General features: G+C 40.5%; 1 protein-coding gene across 1 annotated transcript in view; it reads left to right on the top strand.

Moving 5' to 3' along the window:
* GRID1 (glutamate ionotropic receptor delta type subunit 1) overlaps window positions 1-19,684 on the top strand; it is a 622,604-nt gene that overhangs the window by 513,858 nt on the left and 89,062 nt on the right. The window contains exon 6 of the mRNA XM_088130223.1: window positions 8,464-8,637. Coding sequence (XP_087986349.1) covers window positions 8,464-8,637 — 174 coding nt within the window. The remainder of the gene's footprint in view (window positions 1-8,463; window positions 8,638-19,684) is intronic.

Consider the following 19,684-nt stretch of genomic DNA (forward strand, 5'->3'; position numbering starts at 1 on the left):
ATTACTTTTGTTCATTTACTGAACATTACTGGCAAGGGCTGAAATATAGCAGCTTGGACTCGTTTATGCATTATGAAGTACACAACAAGGTTCATAATGAGGTTATTTTGGGGACAGTCTTGTGCTATCCTTGGACTGTATCAAAATGGATCCATTCTCTGTCACTCCTTGCTGAGGTTCTAGGGTTGGTAGGCAAGCTTCAACTTTTGTTTTCATGGTCTATAAGAATTTAAAACTTTGACCCACTTGGCTGATCTTGGCTGATCAATGGACAGAAGTATATTGCATGATAAGTAGCACTGAGCATGGATTACCACTCCATCTCCTTTTGATGCCTAAGGTGAACAACAAGGGAGCGCAAAGTATGTTTTGAATTCCCATTGGTACGTCCATAAAGTTCGGAGAGGCTTCTTCTATGTACAATATGGAGTAGCCAGTGCATTCTGGGAAGTGTCCTGTTAAAACTCAGCCTACTTTGAAATGTTTTTTTTCCCTGGGTTTAAAGCAAAACGTTTTGCACAGTCCTATAAATTAGCTCTTCTTTAATATTTTGGAACAACTTTTAATTCACACGTGTTCTCATATCCATGTCTATCACATGATGACTGAAAGCAGAATGTAGTAGTTAACTCTGTTTAAAAGCATTATGTGGTGGTTTGAAAAGTCCCCCCAGGGTGTTCAATCTCTAATGGCCCATTCAGACATCAAGTCATCACTCAAGTCATGAATATGCCTCTGTGTACCAGCTCTTAGTATCTGGTAGCCTTGTTCATTAAGGACAATTTATATGTTATGAATCAGGCTTGATTCAGGTGAACAGTTGCTTATGAGAGGAACGACAGGTTGCAGGTTCCACGCAAAGACTGGGAATGTGTAAATCAGCATATAAATAAAATGCACTGACATTTTTCTTTTTGAAATTATGCTATTGCTTTGGGAGGCAATCAGCTGGAGAATGGAATATAAATGTTTACACCCAAAAATAACAATTCAGATGTTTCCACTGTGTCTTGTATCCTTAGCCCATGTCCAAGTGCACGAAATGTTGCTAAAACAATTAGCACATACAATTCTATTAGTATATCACAGTTGGTTAGATTAGCAACCCTGTGCTAGTTTTGCTGAAAGCCTTCCACTCAGTAGAGTGCCTCTGACGTAAAGATGAAGAGAAAAGGGCAGCTGTTTGTGAGTACAATTGTACTGTGTTGTTGTTGCTGTTGTTGTTGTTGTTGTTGTTGTTGTTATTATTATTATTATTATTATTATTATTATTATTATATACTTGCCTGTTTAGCTCCCTTTCTCTCTAGCTTTCAATGGACCCTTGATTTAATGTCCTCTCTCATCTCTGCCCAATTCTGCAGCACACCTCTTAGCACCTGCTCATGTAATTTTGACTGTCAGGGACTGTGCTATCCATTCGAGACATGATGGACGATTATTTACTTTGCTGCTTCAGCCACCGTCTAGACATTCTCACTTTCTATTTTCACGCACAGCTCCGTTCATTATTTGTGCCAAAGGGTTTATTTCTCCCTTGTCTGATGTCATTCCTGGCTAATAAATCCATTGGTGTCTACAGATTTCCGCTAAAATTCAAGTTCACATGAGAGATGGGCCTCCCTGAAGATAGATCTCTTCAACTTCCGTAGCTTCTCGCCATCAGTGTAGGAAACCTGGTGCTAATACTGTTAATGTTTCTTAATCTACTTTTTCCAGCAACACCGTATCCTTTTTTTTTTTTTTTAATTAGGCAGCCAAAATTATGCACACTGTTTTTATATTGAGCATTTACCAGCATGATTCCAGCAGAGCACAAAATGTTTACGCTCTCAAGGGACATGACTTAAAATTCTCCATTGAGAGCAGTGAAAAGTAACACCAGAAAAGGTTTTGCAGTGTGGTACAATCCATGTCTGCTCATAGCAAGACTTATTCCCAAGTAAAAGTATACATAAGACTTCAGTCACAATCAGTTATGCTGATAGTCTAATGAAACTTTAAATACCTACTTAGTTCAGAATAAGCCCCAGTGACTGCTCTGCAAATTATTTTCAGGGGGCTGTTAATCACGACACACTGGTCCAGCATTATAGACCACAGAAATTGACAGTGAACTGAAGCCTCTAAATTAACACGCCACCCCCTCTTCCTCCACTGTTTTCTTCCACAAAGCTTTGTATTTTAATTTCTTCCCATATCTGAAGGGGAAACAGCACCTTTTCCCCCTCTGCTCCCCAACATTTAATGCTATAAAACACACGGTGTGACACTATGGATTTCCTTGTTCTGCTACTTGGGATGACAGAGGTTGGACTTGGGAAGCAGAACATGAAGAGGTCACCTCACATATTTTGTAGCTTTACCTGTTACCCTGCAGAAGAAAATTGTGGAGTTCCCTCCCAGGAGAGTCAGTAGATATTCTCTATTAACTGGTGGCACAGGTCAGTTTTTCCTTAGGACTTAAGACTTTCCTTTCTGATGTTGCATGCTAGCCATCTTGAATATCATCAACTTTGTCCATATTGTACGGCCAATGTTTGTCTGCCAAATAGAAATCCACATTTCTGAGGGTCTGTCATCTTGGGGCAGGACACAACCAAGGCCAGAGCAATAAAGAATGGTCTCACTCAATTCTCAATGTCTCCCTCTATGTTCAGTTAATTAATCTATTCCCCTTCCCTTTTTAATAGCTGCTTGCCTTTTTAATTATTTTTGATAGTCCAATTCATGTCCTGAGTTCTGACAATTTGATATAAAAATATTTTATTTGGTTTTTTTTTTTCTTTTAAGCGAGTTATTTGGGGCTATATGTCTATCTCATTTCAGAATTTAGGATGGTGCAGAAGAAGCTCATCTTTTTTTTGAGGGGAGTGAGAGAGAGAGAGAGGTAATAGATCCTATTGTTTCCTAGCTACCCTTATAACTTCTCTTGTCATTTTCGGACAGAGGAGAAAAAGTTGGGAAATTAGTAAAGAGATGGTGGTCATTCCATCTGTTAGAAAAGGGAGAAAACCCTGAGAAACCAGGCTATCTCCTTCTCTTCCAGAACTGTGGCCACTCCAGCTGGTCTTTATAAGAACCACAATTTCATTTTAAATCTTAGCTTTCCCCTCCCTTGATCTTTTTCTCTAGGTATTGTATAATTTAAATTATAAGTATTGAGGCAGATCTTGTTTACAGTCTGTATATAAACCTCACTGATAGCCCTTCTGGATTTGAAGACAGGACAGAAATGCTTAAACAGATAAATTTATGCATGATAGAGTTTATATAGCAAGGGCCATGTGAAATGCATTCAAAGGAACTAGTTGATGGACCTATTAAATCTTTAAGTGGGAAATTTTGGAGAACTGTTGACATGTTGACTAATTACAAGGCAACACATATTCTCCCTTTTGGAGGGGGAAAAAAAATCCACCAATCTACAGGCTAGTAAGTCTGTCATTGATACCTACAAAAATTCTATAGCAAATTATACAGATCCATCTATAAGCACCTTGAAAATAATGTTGTAATTAGTGAAAATCACCATGGATATATCAAGAATTAGTCTTGCTGTACTAACCTGATCTCATTTTTTAAAAAAATAAGGTAATTTATTAGATTGCGAGAATGTTGTAGATGTAATATAGCTTGATTTTAGCAAAACATTTGACAAATTATCCCATGACATTCTGATTAGCAGCTAGTTAAGTTAGGTGACACAAGAATTAAATGGATATATAGAAGGCTGCAAAAATTCACTCAGGGTGCTGAGCAAGGGGAAATAGCATGGGGTGGGGCAAGACAAGGTATGGTCCTGGCCCCCTACTCCTCCATATTGTTTGTTAATGATGTGGATCAGTTGGTGGAAGGAATACCTATTGTATTGGCAGATGATGCAAAATTGGCTGGCTTGCTAGTAGAGAAATAAAACTCAGGATGTTCTTAATAGACTACAAAAATGGGCTGAAATGACAGAAAGAAATTTAATACAGGCAAGTGCCAAGTTCTGAAATGCACATTTACAGAATGAGAGATAATCAGCTTGGTAATGTTTCTTCTGAAAAAGAGCTTAGAATAATAGGGGATTGCAAATTGCGGATACATCAGCAATGTGATGTGGCTTCCAATACAACTGCAATCTCTCAACACAAATGGGATTTCCAAATCACGGAGAGCAGCCATTCTACTTTGATCTGTTTTGGCCAGACTCATCTCAAGGGCTGTGTCCGCTTCAGGGAAACCAGAAAAGGTCTGGAGAAGGGCAATGAGGATGCTCAGGGGCTAGAATTTAATCCTATGAAGAGAGATTGAAGGAGCTGGGCATGTTTTGCCTTGAGAAAAGAAAACTGAAGGGGGATATGATTGTGCTGTTGAAACCCCTGAAGTGATATCACAAGGAAGTCAATATAATTCCAGGACACAGTGGACAGTAATGGGTCCAGATGGCAGGAAGGCAGATCCGGACTTAACGTGATGGGGAAAAAAACTTTCATATCAGTAAGAACAATTCAAGAGTGGGATCAATTACCCAGAAAGATGATGGCTTTTCCTTGACTGGCTCTGTTCAAGTGGAGTCAATAGGCATTTCTCAGGGATGCCTGAATTTGAAATCCTCCGTGGAGCAGAAGGTTGCCCTCAATGGCCTGAATGGTTCATCCAAGTCTTTGATTTTAGGGTTCTCTTAAGCAATACAAAATACCATTATCCTGCCCAAATTTCGGGCACTTCTCTGGGGTTCGTGCCCTCTCTGTGCATTAGTTCTGCTACCCATCCTGATGTAAAGGCCCACACAGTGGGGCAAGACCCCAGCCTCCCCACCATCTCTCACAAAGTAGGATGTTGTGAGAGGATAGAATGGAAATTAGGGGCAGGCCTTCTGAGTTATGCAGTCTCGTGCCCACGGTCTAACACTTTTGTTACCTTCCTATTCAGTGAGTAAGCCTCAAGTATCTTTATGTGTGCCGAACTGGGCTAACCATTCCTCATCTTTAATAGGTTGCTCCTTTATAAACCAACTGAAGCAAGTGTGGGGAATCCATCTCATGTTGTTTAAGTACTAACCCTGTTGTAAATACTGCATATAAATCAACACATTTTTCATCCACCTCATCGTCCCCAAGCCTATTAAAGTTTAATCATCTTCTATTTTTTTTTTTTTCTCAGGGACAGATTTTCCTGGAACTCTTTGTGGCTCAGTAAATTATTAATGTCATTAAAATTTATACTTTTCCTTCATTACCTCTAGGAAAATTGGGATTTTAACGTGAAACATAATTGTCTCATTTTGCAGTTTGTGTTCTGGTAACTGGGTGCCACTAAAGTAGATTTAAATATTTCCCCCCAAGCAGAATAGCAAGTCATTGCTAACACAATAATTTACATTTCTTTCTGTGCCAATAAATAAATATACAAATAGTCTGACTACCTGGAGGACCAGCCTCTGAAAAATAATCCTTCTATTCAATATCCTAAGTGTGAAGAACTTTAAATATTCTGTTTCAGTGCTGACATGTGCTTTTTTCCCCACCCCCAGCAGATTAATTGTAAATTGTCAAGCCAAGCCAAATCCCAATTTGGGATTTCCAAATGGGAAGTATCATTGTTCTCTAAGATCCTTCTCCAGGAAGTGTGTTAGCAAAATGTTGTTATGGTGATTTTGAATTGTCTTCCCCCACCACCCAGTGGGACAACTAAAGCTGATTTTCAGTGCAGCTTTGCAATTCAGGGCTCTCTCCTAAGGTAGCACATAGATAATGGTGGTTCTGCCACTCTCGATAGACAGACAGACAGACAGACAGACAGACAGACATGGATACAGATATCAGCATGAATTATTCCTGATCCTAAATGCCTGTGCCTGTAGCCCCATTAGCAATGCTTCAGAACTTTGCTCCTTCATATATAAGATTCCAAATCCTATATCTAAAACTTGGCAATTGGGATTAAACCGAACTCCAAATATAAATAATATTTATCTCTTTATTTATTTTATTGGGCAAATTTATATGGCCGCTATCTTGCACGAAGTGACTCTGGGCGGCGTACAATAAAACCAGCAATTAAAACATACTTGAAAGCCAGTGAAAAACAATGAACGTAAATAAAGCAAGATCACGAAACGGAAGATACTACATATAATGCAGCCAGCACGTGGGCCCCCTATTGCTGGGGATCCCCAAGGTTGCTGAAAAACCCACATTTAAAGGGCTTTCTGGAAGGCCACAAGGGTTGGGGCTGGCCTCCCCTTTGGCAGGAGGATGTTCCAGAGGGTGGTACCAGGGCAGAAAAGGCTCGTCTCCTGGGTCACATCAGATGGTACCCGTCAGCAGACAGGACCCGCGACATGCCTTTCCTGCCGGACCCGATGGGACAGGTAGATGTGATAGGGAAGAGGTGGTCCCTCGGTTAATGAAGGGTTTTGAAGGTCAAACCCAGCACCTTGAATGGAACTGGAAGCAAACTGGGACCCAATGCAGCTCACGGAGCAGAGGTGTAGCGTGCGTTGTTCTATCTGCCCCGCTGCCTCATTTTGCACCAGCTGAAGCTTCCAGATAGTCTCCAAGGGCAGCCCCATGTAGCGCACATTACAGTTGTCCATTCAGGAGGTGTCCAGTATGAGTAACTGTGAGCAGAGCCTAGTTCCCTTCATTCTATCAAATGATGTAGGTGTTCGAGATTTCAGGGACAAGGATCGAATCTTTTTGCTAGAATTATGATGAAAACAAATCGAATTCCCACACACAGAGACATGCTTTAAAAAAAAAAAAATCAAAGCATAAAATACATTGGAAGCCAGCAAAGCAGTGATTTTTAAGATCAGTTAGCTGCTGAATCTGGCCCAGCAATTAATCCCTTCTTTGCGTCAAGGACCTCCGCACTTCCATTTGGGGGAAATTTCCTGCCTTTCGGCATTTCTGATTACATATTTAGGGTCTTCAGAAAACAAATGTGTTTGCAAGCATACTGAGAAAGTACTTTCCATAAATGCATATTATTTTGCCCTTAATCAGACATACAAAGAGAGACAAGTAGTTGGGATTAAAAAGCCTTGACTGGTTGGGGCTTGTAAAGAGCAACGGGATGATTCTAAACTCCTCAACTCTTGAGATCCTCCTGGGAGGTTGATTGCCAAGCTGTCCTGAGCCATCTATATATTTTTTTGTCTCTCTTACCCCCCCCCCACCCCCGCAACTATTTTCTGTTTATCGATACGCTTGGCAAGCAAATGGACGTTGTTCACCATGGAAATGGCAAAGGCTTGAATAGGTGAGAATTTGTTCTGCTTTATTCTGAGTAGCAGAATTAGTGGTGACACTTTCTTTAGGTTGGATCAGTTTAAGTCGTACTAGCAGGGAGACAGGAACAGTGTGTTTGTTCAGGTCAAGGAAAAAGAAAGAAATGAAGGGCCTGCAGATGTGTGCAGATTCAGTATCGTCCCTGTTGCCCATGGTAGTTGAGACTGTTGGATGTGGCGGTTCTGAGGAGATGGGCACCCATTTCTTTGCATGCTGGTCATGATCAATGCCATGAATAGGGCTCATTTTGGAGCATTAAGTGCTTACAATGCTCCTCTTGGGACAAGAAGGACAAGCGACAGATTCACAGGTACATTTGGAAAGGATGATTATGGATGTAACACAAGAGTTGCATTTCTCTAGATAAAATCTTAGGCATCGTCTGACCCAGTTGACTTGTCTGAAGTTTGCATGAACTTGCTTCAGCTGTATTTCCAGGTTGGCATATTTATATTTAAATCTATAACAGGGATTTACATTTAAATCCATGGGGTGGATTTATGTTTAAATTGGTACCATGGATTATTAGGTTCTCTCCTTTCAGACTTTCTTCTCCCGTCCCCAAACAGCTTATTCATTATGTTATTTTTAAAAAAGCTGTTGACAGAAGACCAGCTGTAGGCCCTTAATGCCAGTGTCACCTTGAATTGAGTAGGATTGGTATAAATCACCTTGAATTGTGTAGGATTGGTATAAATTACCTTGTGAAAAGTTGCAGATATCCTTCCTTCCTTCCTTCCTTCCTTCCTTCCTTCCTTCCTTCCTTCCTTCCTTCCTTCCTTCCTTCCTTCCTTCCTTCCTTCCTTCCTTCCCATCAGAGGTGGCTCAGATTGCCATTCTATGGATCAGCTCTCCATGTTATGAGTAAACAAGACCTCCTAATGTGAAAAGTGTTTGTGTATCTTTACACATGTGCCATCATTTATCTCTTGGTACAATGCATGCACACCAGACATATACACAAAAATGATAAAGCAAAGAAAGGTATCATGGTGAATGCCACTATCCTGTTTTTTTATCATGGAAACAACATGGAGGCATCTCTAAACTTATTTCATCCAGATACTAATTGGGCTGACAGCTGTTTATAAACGGCAGGTTTAATCTTCATTCAAAATATGTATGTACGTGAACATATTAATGAGAGGTGTACATTTCTAATGAATTTTTCTCCCATTAGGAAATCAGTGACAATGAAATCTTAGAACTGGTACACAGTGCTCTTGGAAGGATGACGGTCATACGCCAGATCTTTCCTGTGACACGTGAGAACAATCAAAGATGCATGAGAAACAACCACAGGATATCGTCACTCCTCTGTGATCCACAGGAAGGTTACCTTCAAATGCTTCAGGTCAGTAGTAGATCTGAGGACCTAGATGAACCATCCCTTCTTTTTTTCTTAGGAACATTTTCTTAATGTTTTAGAAGTATATTGGCTGCAGATTTGTCACATTAAGAAGCGGGTAAAAGTAATAACAATTCCTGAAAAAAGGGTGGGTTTTTTTTGTTTTATTTTTAGATCATTGTTGCAACTCACAGTAACTTCTCACCTTTTATGTGAATTTTCTATATATGAATTTCAGTATCCATGAATTTTTTTTCTGTATGTCAATTTGCCTCCTGGAACCCCCAAAATCTATCTGTGAGGCTGTGTGGTTACCATTCAACCATGTGGTTCAATCTCCTAAATTAAGATGGTGTCCAAGCATTGTGTTAGAAATTTGCAGTTGTGAGTTGCCAAGAGTTGGGGGTCTGATTTTTTTGGAGTTAAAATGGTTCTTAAGGAAGCCTAACAACTTTTTCAGTAGCTCAGGGCCACCTTAAGGCCCTTGTAGGCCCTAGGCACATTTATCTTCATAGGTCCTCCTTACCACCATAATCTGGAAGCCCAGAATTAGCCCCTGGATTTATATTCTTCAGTGGGTCACAAGGAATTTTCTTTTGTCCAAGAGCACATGATCTCACAAAATCAAACTGCAGTAGGTATACCCATAATATCTTGAACATATTTAATTTTAGGATATACACATTCATATCTTGCTGTTACTTTTCATATTTTAATTTTTAAAACATTTTCATAGCCCCCCCCCCAAGTTTCATAGGCCCTAGGCATTCTACCTATTGTGTCCAATGGACAACCAAATTAAGCTAGTGGATGAAACAGCAGGATGGTGATCCTTTCATCAAATACACTCAAGCAGCATTGTACTATCACAACACAAGTTCTGCCCTATTTATTTATTCATTCAGTTTATAGAGCCACCCATCTCACATATGTGATTCTGGATGGTGAACACAATTAAGAAAATAAATATAATAATATAAAATGATTCATTCATTCCAGATGCCTTTGCAAATAATGTATTGGGTTTTGATTATTTCAAAGGCACTCTAGAAAGATCTTGTTAAATAGCTTTGACCATAAAGGGAAAGAACATTACAGCATGCTTGTTTTCTGATATGTCAATGAACTGCTGGAACCTGCATTGTGGAAGGACAGATAACATAATGGAACAACCTGCAATTTAAAAATGGGAACTGCTTTTGGCCTGAATCTTCAAGATGCCAACAGTTATAGAATGTGCACTTACTCCAAATATTCTGGTTCAAAGATATACACATTAAAAATAATAATTACAAACAGGACTTTAAATATAGCAGATGGATAATAATAACTTGTAAAAACATTTCCTGTGACCAGCATTGTCAGACTTGTTCTATATATTTTTTCAAATAAAAAATGTAAAAACTCTAGGAATGTGAATTACCCTGGCAAGGGTCCTTAAGAATATACTTGAAGGTGCCATTAGCAGAAGAAGAGAAAAATAAATCAGAAAACAAAGTATGAGTTTCAAGAGCTCCATGGAGTATGAATCATTTTAGCATTTATCTTTGTCATGCTTTATTTTTATTTACTAGTTTTGCATACTATCATAATCAACTAAGGTTCCAAGCAGTTAACAACATAATGCATAAAATATGTAACAACGTGGACATAAAACTCATAAAGATATAGCAATGAAACCACCAGCCATCACCTGATGCATTATAAACATGACAACCCCACCACTTTCTCTAGAAAACTTACCCTTTAACTAGAAACAGAATGAATGTCATCAGAGTGAGCATCAACATAACCTCAGAGAGAACTGCTCCGTAAAATGGGGTATATCACCAAAAATCATGGTTTGTCTTTGAGAAAATGTTTGGCCTCTTAGTCCAAAAACTGAGTTTGATTTGGTGATCTGAGCTCATGAGAATAAGCGAAGCTCCCATTGTGGTTTTGTTTCTTCTTTTTCTCACTAACATTCATTGCTTGCTGAGACAGTTATCACAGGTGGCTTCACCGTAGCCAGCAACACGCATATTAAGCATAATTCTGCTCAGCCATTTCTACCAAACAGCCTGAAACATTTACTTTGAATTTAGGAGGCTCCAGTATTCTTGCACTGATACAAGAACATGTTACAATTACAAATTTCATCTGAATAACTTCTAAGAGAGAGTTGTACACTCTGAGGCCTCGATCACAAGCAGCCTCCAGAGGCTATAAAAAGTTGTTACCAATTAAATATGAAGACTTTACTGTTGTCAGTAGACTAAGCTATATGGTGCTTACCTCTGATCTTTTGGTCCATGTTATTTATTTGCTTGCTTGAATGATAGACTTGTATCTCATGTTTTCCTCTAGGAGATCCAGTTGGCATTCTCCATCCCCAGTTTTAACCCCCCAAATAACCCTGTGAGGTTGGTTGGACTGAGAGAGAGCGACTGGCCAAAACACACCTGAGGATAGACCCGAAACTGGGTCCTCCTGATCCAGTCCAGCAGAACAGCCAGCCTGAGTGAGGGTAGGGGCAAAGATGGATCTTATCTGCCCCTATTCAGACATAACATCAAACTGAAGGCTACACCTTGGTAGTCCTATTCAGAACAAAAACTGCTTATCATTTTCTGTGTAAAGTATTGTACTGGGAGTACTGCTTTAAAAGCTTACCCAAAGATGATATTTCAAAAAGCCAGTTAATCTTCTCCAATATTTCTTTGCCAGAGCTGCCCTAGGGTACCTACCACATTCCGTATCCTCCATGCAAACAGTTGGCATAAATCAAAGCATCTCTTTGTTCTTATCCATACGAATTAATGACCAGTGCCATCTTGCTGCTGTGGCACAACTAGAGGTCCTTTCTCTTCAGCTAAAGCATCCCAAATGGGCCAGAATCATCAACCTTGGCCTTGATCATCATTTCACTAGCAAAACAACTAAGAGCGGCTTCTGTTAGTACAATGGTGGTAGCACAGCTATTTGCTGAGGCTAGTCCTCTTTCTCAACTTTGCATCACAAAAGTTCATTATGCTGAGATTTGAAAGAGTTGCTGGAAGAACAATACCGGTGGCCCATAGCAGAGTCAACCACTTCCATGGTTAATGTATTGGGAAAGTGTTATAGTTTGGAAAGTTCCTGATGCTTATCCATGTTGGTCTTCTTGCCTACTTTATTTGAAAACAGCATATTTAAATACTTGGATCTTAATTCTTTCAGGACAGTAACAGTATGTAAATTCACAGCCAGAAGGACACGCCCTTCAGAGTGATGTAGTATCTCTCGGTGTGCAGCAGATCTGTGTGCATACATCTTAGCAATTAGATTTTACTTCTGCTTTCTTGCCACTTTCTGTTGAAAAAGAATCCTTTGGTTAAATGACATAAATCCTTTCCAAGTTGGAATGGGGCATGAGAACCCACTGGAGATAGTGGCCTTCACAGTTCTTCAAAGAATAGTGTCATGTGCTGACTGCTGGTGAGACAAGAACAGCGATGGATGTCAGATCTAGCAGAAATATGACAGTGTCTTCTGCTAGAAAGGGGTTGCAAAACAGTGAAATTGTCCAAGTATTGCAACAGTTACTCTTAAGAGAATAACTAGGCTAAAGCATAGATTCACTGCAGGGTTCAGAGCACACAAGTTCTATACCAATGGTTAAGGTCCAGAAGACAGAGCAATCAAACACTTTCAAGTCCAAGCAGAAGGCAGGATTTTGAGGTACTCGGGCAAGGCTTGGCAGCAAGGCACAAACTGAGGACAGGTTGTCACAGACATTGTGTCAAGAATAGAGTATTCTCAAGCAGAGGCTCAAGTACAGGAAGCTCTTGAAGCCACCTCAGTATAGCTGCATGGTCACTCATAATTATCGTTCTGCAAACAGAGTTGCAGAAAATAGGCTATGCAAGAGCAATCATCATTATTCCCAAACGGGGCTTTTCCAAGCAACCTAACCTCTCTGCCCTTCGGGACTCTGTGCAGCAACAGCAGCACCCACTTGAGCTAGGAAGCCAAATCTCTGTCTCAGAGTCAAAATCAACGTAGGCAGAATCAAGAGCTGTGAAACTCAGTTCTGGTATGACTCTGATCCTGAGGTCTGGCTTCTCTAGAATCAGGTCATTCTGATGTCTCATCTGGACTCAGCTCTTTTTCTTCTCCCTCTTTTTCAGATGAAGGACCATCTGAGAAAAAAATGTCTGAGACATTTAATTTTTTAAATTAAGACTTAAAGCTTTTTATCAGCTACTATGTATGTGCATATATTGCTACATCCACAGAGTCATACAAACACACACACATTTGGCTATGACTGAATCTGTATCTCTGATACCTAGAAATCTTTGCTAATTTCAGAAGGGTTTTGTCCATGTGAGTTTATATGTGCACCCATGAATGGCTGAAAAATGTTCCTTACTTGAAGGATATGAACAACAGTGAGATTATTTTTGTTGTTGTTGTTTAGTCGTTAAGTCGTGTCCGACTCTTCGTGACCCCATGAACCATATTGCGCCAGGCCTTCCTGTCCTTCACTGCCTCCCTGAGTTTGCTCAGTTTCATGCTCATTGCTTCAGTGATGCTATCTAACCATCTCATCCTCTGCCGTCCTCTTCTCCTTTTGCCTTCAATCTTTCCCAGCATCAGGGTCTTCTCCAAAGAGATCTCTCTTCGCATTAGGTGGCCAAAATATCTGAGCTTGAGCTTCATTATCGATCCTTCCAATGAGTAATCAGGGTTGATTTCCTTTAAGATTGACTGGTTTGACCTCCTAGCAGTCCAGGGGACTCTCAAGAGTCTTCTCCAGCACCACAGTTCAAAGGCATCAATTCTTCGGCGCTCGGCCTTTTTTATGGTCCAGCTCTCACAGCCATACATTACTACTGGAAAAACCATAGCTTTGACTATGCGGATCTTTGTCGGCAAGGTGACGTCTCTGCTTTTTAATATGCTATCTAGGCTTGCCATGGCTTTCCTCCCAAGGAGCAAGCGTCTTTTACTTTCATGGCTGCAGTCTCCGTCTGCGGTGATCTTGGAGCCCAAATAAATGAAGTCTGTTACTGCTTCCATTTCTACCCCTTCTATTTGCCAGGAATTGATGGGTCCAGATGCCATGATCTTAGTTTTTTTAATGTTGAGTTTCAAGCCAGCTTTTGCACTCTCCTCTTTCACCCTCATCAAGAGGCTCTTTAGTTCTTTCTTCACTTTCTGCCATTAGGGTGGTATCGTCCGCATATCTGAGGTTGTTGATGATTCTCCCTGCAATCTTAATTCCGGCTTGTGATTCTTCCAGCCTGGCATTTCTCATGATGTACTCTGCATATAGGTTAAATAAGCAGGGTGACAGTATACAGCCTTGTCGTACACCTTTCCCTATTTTGAACCAATCGGTTGTTCCATGACCGGTTCTAACTGTTGCTTCTTGGCCCGCATACAGATTTCTCAGGAGACAGGTAAGGTGGTCTGGTATTCCCATCTTTTTAAGAATTTGCCACAGTTTGTTGTGATCCACACAATCAAAGGCTTTTGCATAGTCAATGAAGCAGAAGTAGATATTTTTCTGGAACTCTCGTGCTTTCTCCATGATCCAGCGAATGTTGGCGATTTGATCTCTAGTTCCTCTGCCTCTTCGAAACCCAGCTTGTACATCCGGTAGTTCTCGGTTCATGTATTGCTGAAGCCTAGCTTGTAGGATTTTGAGCATAACCTTGCTAGCATGTGAAATGAGTGCAATTGTGCGATAGTTTGAGCATTCTTTGGCGTTGCCCTTCTTTGGAATTGGAACGTAAACTGACCTTTTCCAATCCCGTGGCCACTGTTGCGTTTTCCAAACTTGCTGGCATATTGAGTGCAGCACTTTAACACCATCATCTTTTAGTATTTTAAATAACTCAGCTGGAATACTGTCATCTCCACTAGCTTTGTTGTTAGCAATGCTTCCTAAGGCCCACTTGACTTCACTCTCTAGGATGTCTGGCTCAAGGTCAGTGATCACACCAGCGTGGACATCAGGGACATTAAGATCTTTCTTGTAGAGTTCTTCTGTGTATTCTTGCCACCTCTTCTTAATCTCTTCTGCTTCTGTTAGGTCCCTGCCTGTCCTTTATCATGCCCATCTTTGCACTAAACGTTCCTTTCATATCTCCAATTTTCTTGTAGAGATCTCTAGTCTTCCCCATTCTATTGTTTTCCTCAATTTCTTTTGCATTGTTCATTTAAGAAGGCCTTCTTATCTCTCCTGGCTATTCTCTGGAAATCTGCATTCAGTTGCTTATATCTTTCCCTTTCACCCTTGCTTTTCGCATTCCTTCTTTCCACAGCTATTTGTAAAGCCTCATCAGACAGCCATTTTGCTTTCTTGCATTTCTTTTTCTTTGGGATGGTTTTAGTTGCTGCCTCCTGTACAATGTTACGGACCTCCGTCCATAGTTCTTCAGGCACTCTGTCTACCAAATCTAATCCTCTAAATCTATTCATCACCTTCACTGTGTACTCACAAGGAATATGATCTAAGTCATACCTGAGTGGTCTAGTGGTTTTCCCTACATTCTTCAATTTAAGCCTAAATTTTGCAGTAAGAAGCTCATGATCTGAGCCACAGTCAGCTCCTGGTCTTGTTTTTGCTGTCTGTATAGAGCTTCTCCATCTTTGGCTGCAAAGTATATAATCAATCTGGTTTCGGTATTGACCATCTGGTGATGTCCATGTGTAGAGTCGTCTCTTGTGTTGTTGGAAAAGAGTGCTTGCTATGACTAGCTTGTTCTCTTGACAGAACTCTATTAGCCTTTGCCCTGCTTCATTTTGTATCCAAGGCCAAACTTGCCTGTTATTCCGATTACTCCTTGACTTCCTACTTTAGCATTCCAATCCCCTATGATGAAAAGGACATCTTTTTGGTGCTAGTTCTAGAAGGTGTTGTAGGTCTTCATAGAAGCGGTCAACTTCAGCTTCTTCAGCATCAGTGGTTGGGGCATAGACTTGGATGACTGTGATATTGAATGGTTTGCCTTGGATACGCACTGAGATCATTCTGTCGTTTTTGAGGTTGTACCCCATTACTGCCTTTCCCACTCTCTTATTCACTATGAGTGCAACTCCATTTCTTCTAAGGGTTTCTTGCCCACAGTAGTAGATATAATGGTCACCCGAATTAAATTCTTGACAGGGTAATCCATTAAACTGTGGAAGAGCTTCTGAAAGAAGTGATGGAAGTCTTATCACTCAAGACTTAAAAATGAGAGTGGACAGAGTAGCAGAAAATAGATGTGTAAGAACTGTATCTGTCAAACGACTTGGATATGACAAGGACTGAATCTATTTGAATTTTGTTTTGTTTTTCTGCTCTAAATATGTGCAACTCTGTTCCTTTGTCCCTCCCTTTCTTTTAAAGCCCAATTCATTGGTGGTGTGAAATGTTTATGTCCTGCAGTTCATGAAGGGATATTATAGTCCTGATGACGGCTGCTATGCTTTCACAGAAGGGCAGGGCAGGTAGGCATTTTTTGGGTTGCTTCTGCCTGAGCTTAGTTAGAAGGAAGCAAAGTGTAGAAGAAAGGGTGTTGTGTGTTGTACCCAGGAGCCTGAGAAGATACAATGCCAGGGGAAATGCAGAATTCGGGAACAAAGAGGGATGGGACTAGTAAAGGGGAGAGGCCAAAGGGGAGACTAGGAGCTCACATGAAATAGATAAAAGATCAAATCAGTGCTTTGCCTAAAACCATCAGACTCCATAGGACAATTGTAAATGTGAGTGTTTTCCCACCACCATGTGCTGTGAAACGTCCAGGCAGGTGTTACGGCAGATTTCACAGAATTGTAATCCAGGCAAACAAAATATTCTACCCTCAAAAACACCCATTTTCTCACCACGGTGAACCATCTGCACAGATCATTTAACCTCTACTGATTGCCATGCAGCAATCAGGAGCTAATTATGCCCCAAATATTGCTCCTGCGTTATTACGATAAACACCTCTTATTTCATATGGCTATCAGCTTGCCTGGAGTGGTCTGCGATCATGGTGTGTTAAATCGTTCAACAATTGCATGCATCTTGCAAGCACGTTCATTTCAGAAGCAGGATTTAAAGCTGAAATGGATAGAATTAACCAGTTATTCAATCATTATTTATTAGGACCCACAACTGTTTCCCGTGAAACAGGAACATGATTATTTCGTATGTATTTATGGGTTTCTCCCTTTTATCTCATTGACATTTATAATTGGGTGGCAATTTTTGGAGAAGCTCAGGAGGCATTAAAAATCAGAACAAAAAGTAAGATCACAGTTATCATTTTACTGTCACATCTTGACAGTTCCTGGGGTGCTTTGAAGGTCATAAAATAGGAGTGCGTGCCCACACACCTGACTTCAGTTTACAGCCTCTTGCTGAATTTCTTAACCTAATTTCAATGCAGATATCTTATTTGAAGGGAGGCCAGATGTCATGACTTGACTTTGTTGTTAGACAAGAATTAAAAGGAAAGAAAACACTAATCAGAGGGGCTGCTGAGCTGGTAGACAGGCCAACAAACACAGCCTCATAGCAACTCATTCTTCACTGGAGCAGTACATTTCTTGCATTGAAGCTCTAGGCACAAATTCAGCCCTCCAGAATCTTATAAACTGGCCTACAAGACAGACCAAATGAAGAACAGAAAAGAGACATGGCAAGGCACAGTATTACATAGCCAGTACACACACACGCACACACACACACACACATACAACTGGCAGGCAAAGCAGATAACAACAAGACCCAGCAATAGCTAAGAGCGGGAAGGTTGAAGAAAGAGATGGAAGGGTTAATTCTGGCTGCACAAGAACAAGCCTTAAGAACAAATGCATAGAAAGCCAGAATTGAGAAGACGGCAACAGGCAGCAAATGCCGCCTCTGCAAAGAAGCCGAAGGAACACTGGACCACCTAGCTAACTAACTGCTGCAAGAAGATCGCACAGACTGACTACAAACAAAGGCATGACAAAGGAGCAACAAAGGTGCATTGGAATATCTGCAAGAAATACCACTTGCCTGCAAGCAAGAACTGGTGGGACCACAAAGCAGACAAAGTAATAGAAAATCAAGAAGCTAAAGCGCTCTGGGACTTTAGAATTCACACAGACAGGCCCCTGCCACACAACACCCCAAACTCAAAAATTGTTGATAGGAAAGACAAAAAAGTCTGGATAGCAGACACTGCAATACCTGGAGACACAGAACAGAAGAGAAAGAGCTCGAGAAAATCACAAAATACAAAGACCTGAAAATAGAAGTAGAACGACTATGGCAAAAGAAAGCAAAGATAGTGCCAATAGTATTAGGCGCCTTGGGTGCAATCCCAAAACATCTGGAGCATCCCTTGAAGGCCATCAGCATTGACAAAATCACCACCAGTCCATTTCAAAAGGCAGCTTTACTTGGAACAGCTTATTTCCTGCGACAACACCTTTAACACCATCAAACAACCACATCTGCCTATCCCAGGTCCTTGGGGAGGACTCAAGAGGTGGACAAAAATGCCAAATCCAGTCTAAACATCTGGCTGGCTATGCGTCCAACCATCATCATGTCAATTATACATTTTCCCAGGTGTCAAAAAGTAAAAGAAAAGGAAGAATTAAAAAACAGGCAAGCGTTACCTCACTCCATTGATATGAAATTAGTGTTTCTCTCCAAAGCCTGAGGAGGAAGACTCAGCGGGGCTGCAAGAGAAACCACCTCCCCAGGACGAAGCATTGACCTTGTTTTCTTTGGGGTTCCTTTTCTACCAATTCAAGCACGCTGCTGGAAGGATAATGCCTTAATTTCCTCTTTTCTCATGCTTGAGACCACCTGGGCAGCCCCTGCAGGATACCTCAGCATACTTACATGAATTCCTGATTACCGTGTGCTTACAAAAGTCTAGCAGGTATAAGCAGCAAATTGAAATTTGTGGTGGTGCTTGAGGTAATGAGTATAAACGAGATTTTTTGGTCCTCTCTTCACAGTAGCACCACTCCTGGCAACAAAACCATGATGCTGTAAATATTATCTCTGACACGGGGAGATTTTTGTTTGGAAAACATGCAATCTTCTTGATGGTGTCAGGGAAAGGCTTTTACGTTCTTCTTTTGCCCAAACAGCAATACGAAATTGTGAACGTGACCCGAAACAAGAAGAATAGCTGTCAGGCATCTGACTGAATCTAAAGAAAGGTGACAAGAAACTGGGGGAAATTAAGTTGACCTTATGCCTGAAATAGATTTGTGGGGTTTCTTTCAGGGCAGCAGACATTGGGTCTCTGTCTGTTTTAGATCAGCTAAAAGTAGGGAGTAAAAATATATCTCGGTGTTAGGGTTAGTGCGGTAATTGAAATGGTGGTGGTTACTTCTTAAGATGGTCAAAGGGCCTGCCATACGTGCATTTGTTAAGTGGGAGCCAAAGGCAAAAACTGGTAATATTGCAGGGGAAATGGTTATAAATATTAATGCATAAACTGTCCATTTATTGATTTATTTTTGTTTGTTTTTATGTATAGGCAATGTTTTTATGCCGCTTCAATCAAGCAAATCTAAGTGGCTTGCAAAAGCTTTATGACAGTAAATCAACCACAAAGAAGGAAATAACTACATATTATACACACACACACACATATCACACATAGAGTTTCAATAATTCAATAATAACAATGTCTTAAGCTCAGCATCCTTGATTCTTGCTTTTTCCAACCTGTTGCCATCCAGCTTGGTTGGGCTTCCACTCCCATCCGATTGCTGGAAACTACGGGTTTATAGCTGAATTATGCATAATATACACGCATACAAATATATACAAATATATAAATTAATATGAATTAACTAATCCCAACAGATTTTGTTTTCATTATTTTCATTTCTGTTTCAGATTTGTTTTGTAATCTGTTTTGTTTAGCTTCACACAACACAAAGTTGTGTCAACTAATTATAGCCTTACACTTTGCTAGCAGCAAAGTTAAAGGCATCTGTCTTCTTTATTCTTTCTCACCAAATTATACATGAAACTTGTCTTGCCACTCTTTAGAACTCCTGGACTTCTATTTTCTCTCTGTAACATCAGGGGAGA

The sequence above is a fragment of the Python bivittatus genome, unplaced genomic scaffold (genome assembly GCF_059951505.1).
Source record: "Python bivittatus isolate LINGU-HERP-01145 unplaced genomic scaffold, Pbiv_v1 ctg000050_np1212, whole genome shotgun sequence".
Taxonomy (NCBI): Eukaryota; Metazoa; Chordata; class Lepidosauria; order Squamata; family Pythonidae; genus Python; species Python bivittatus.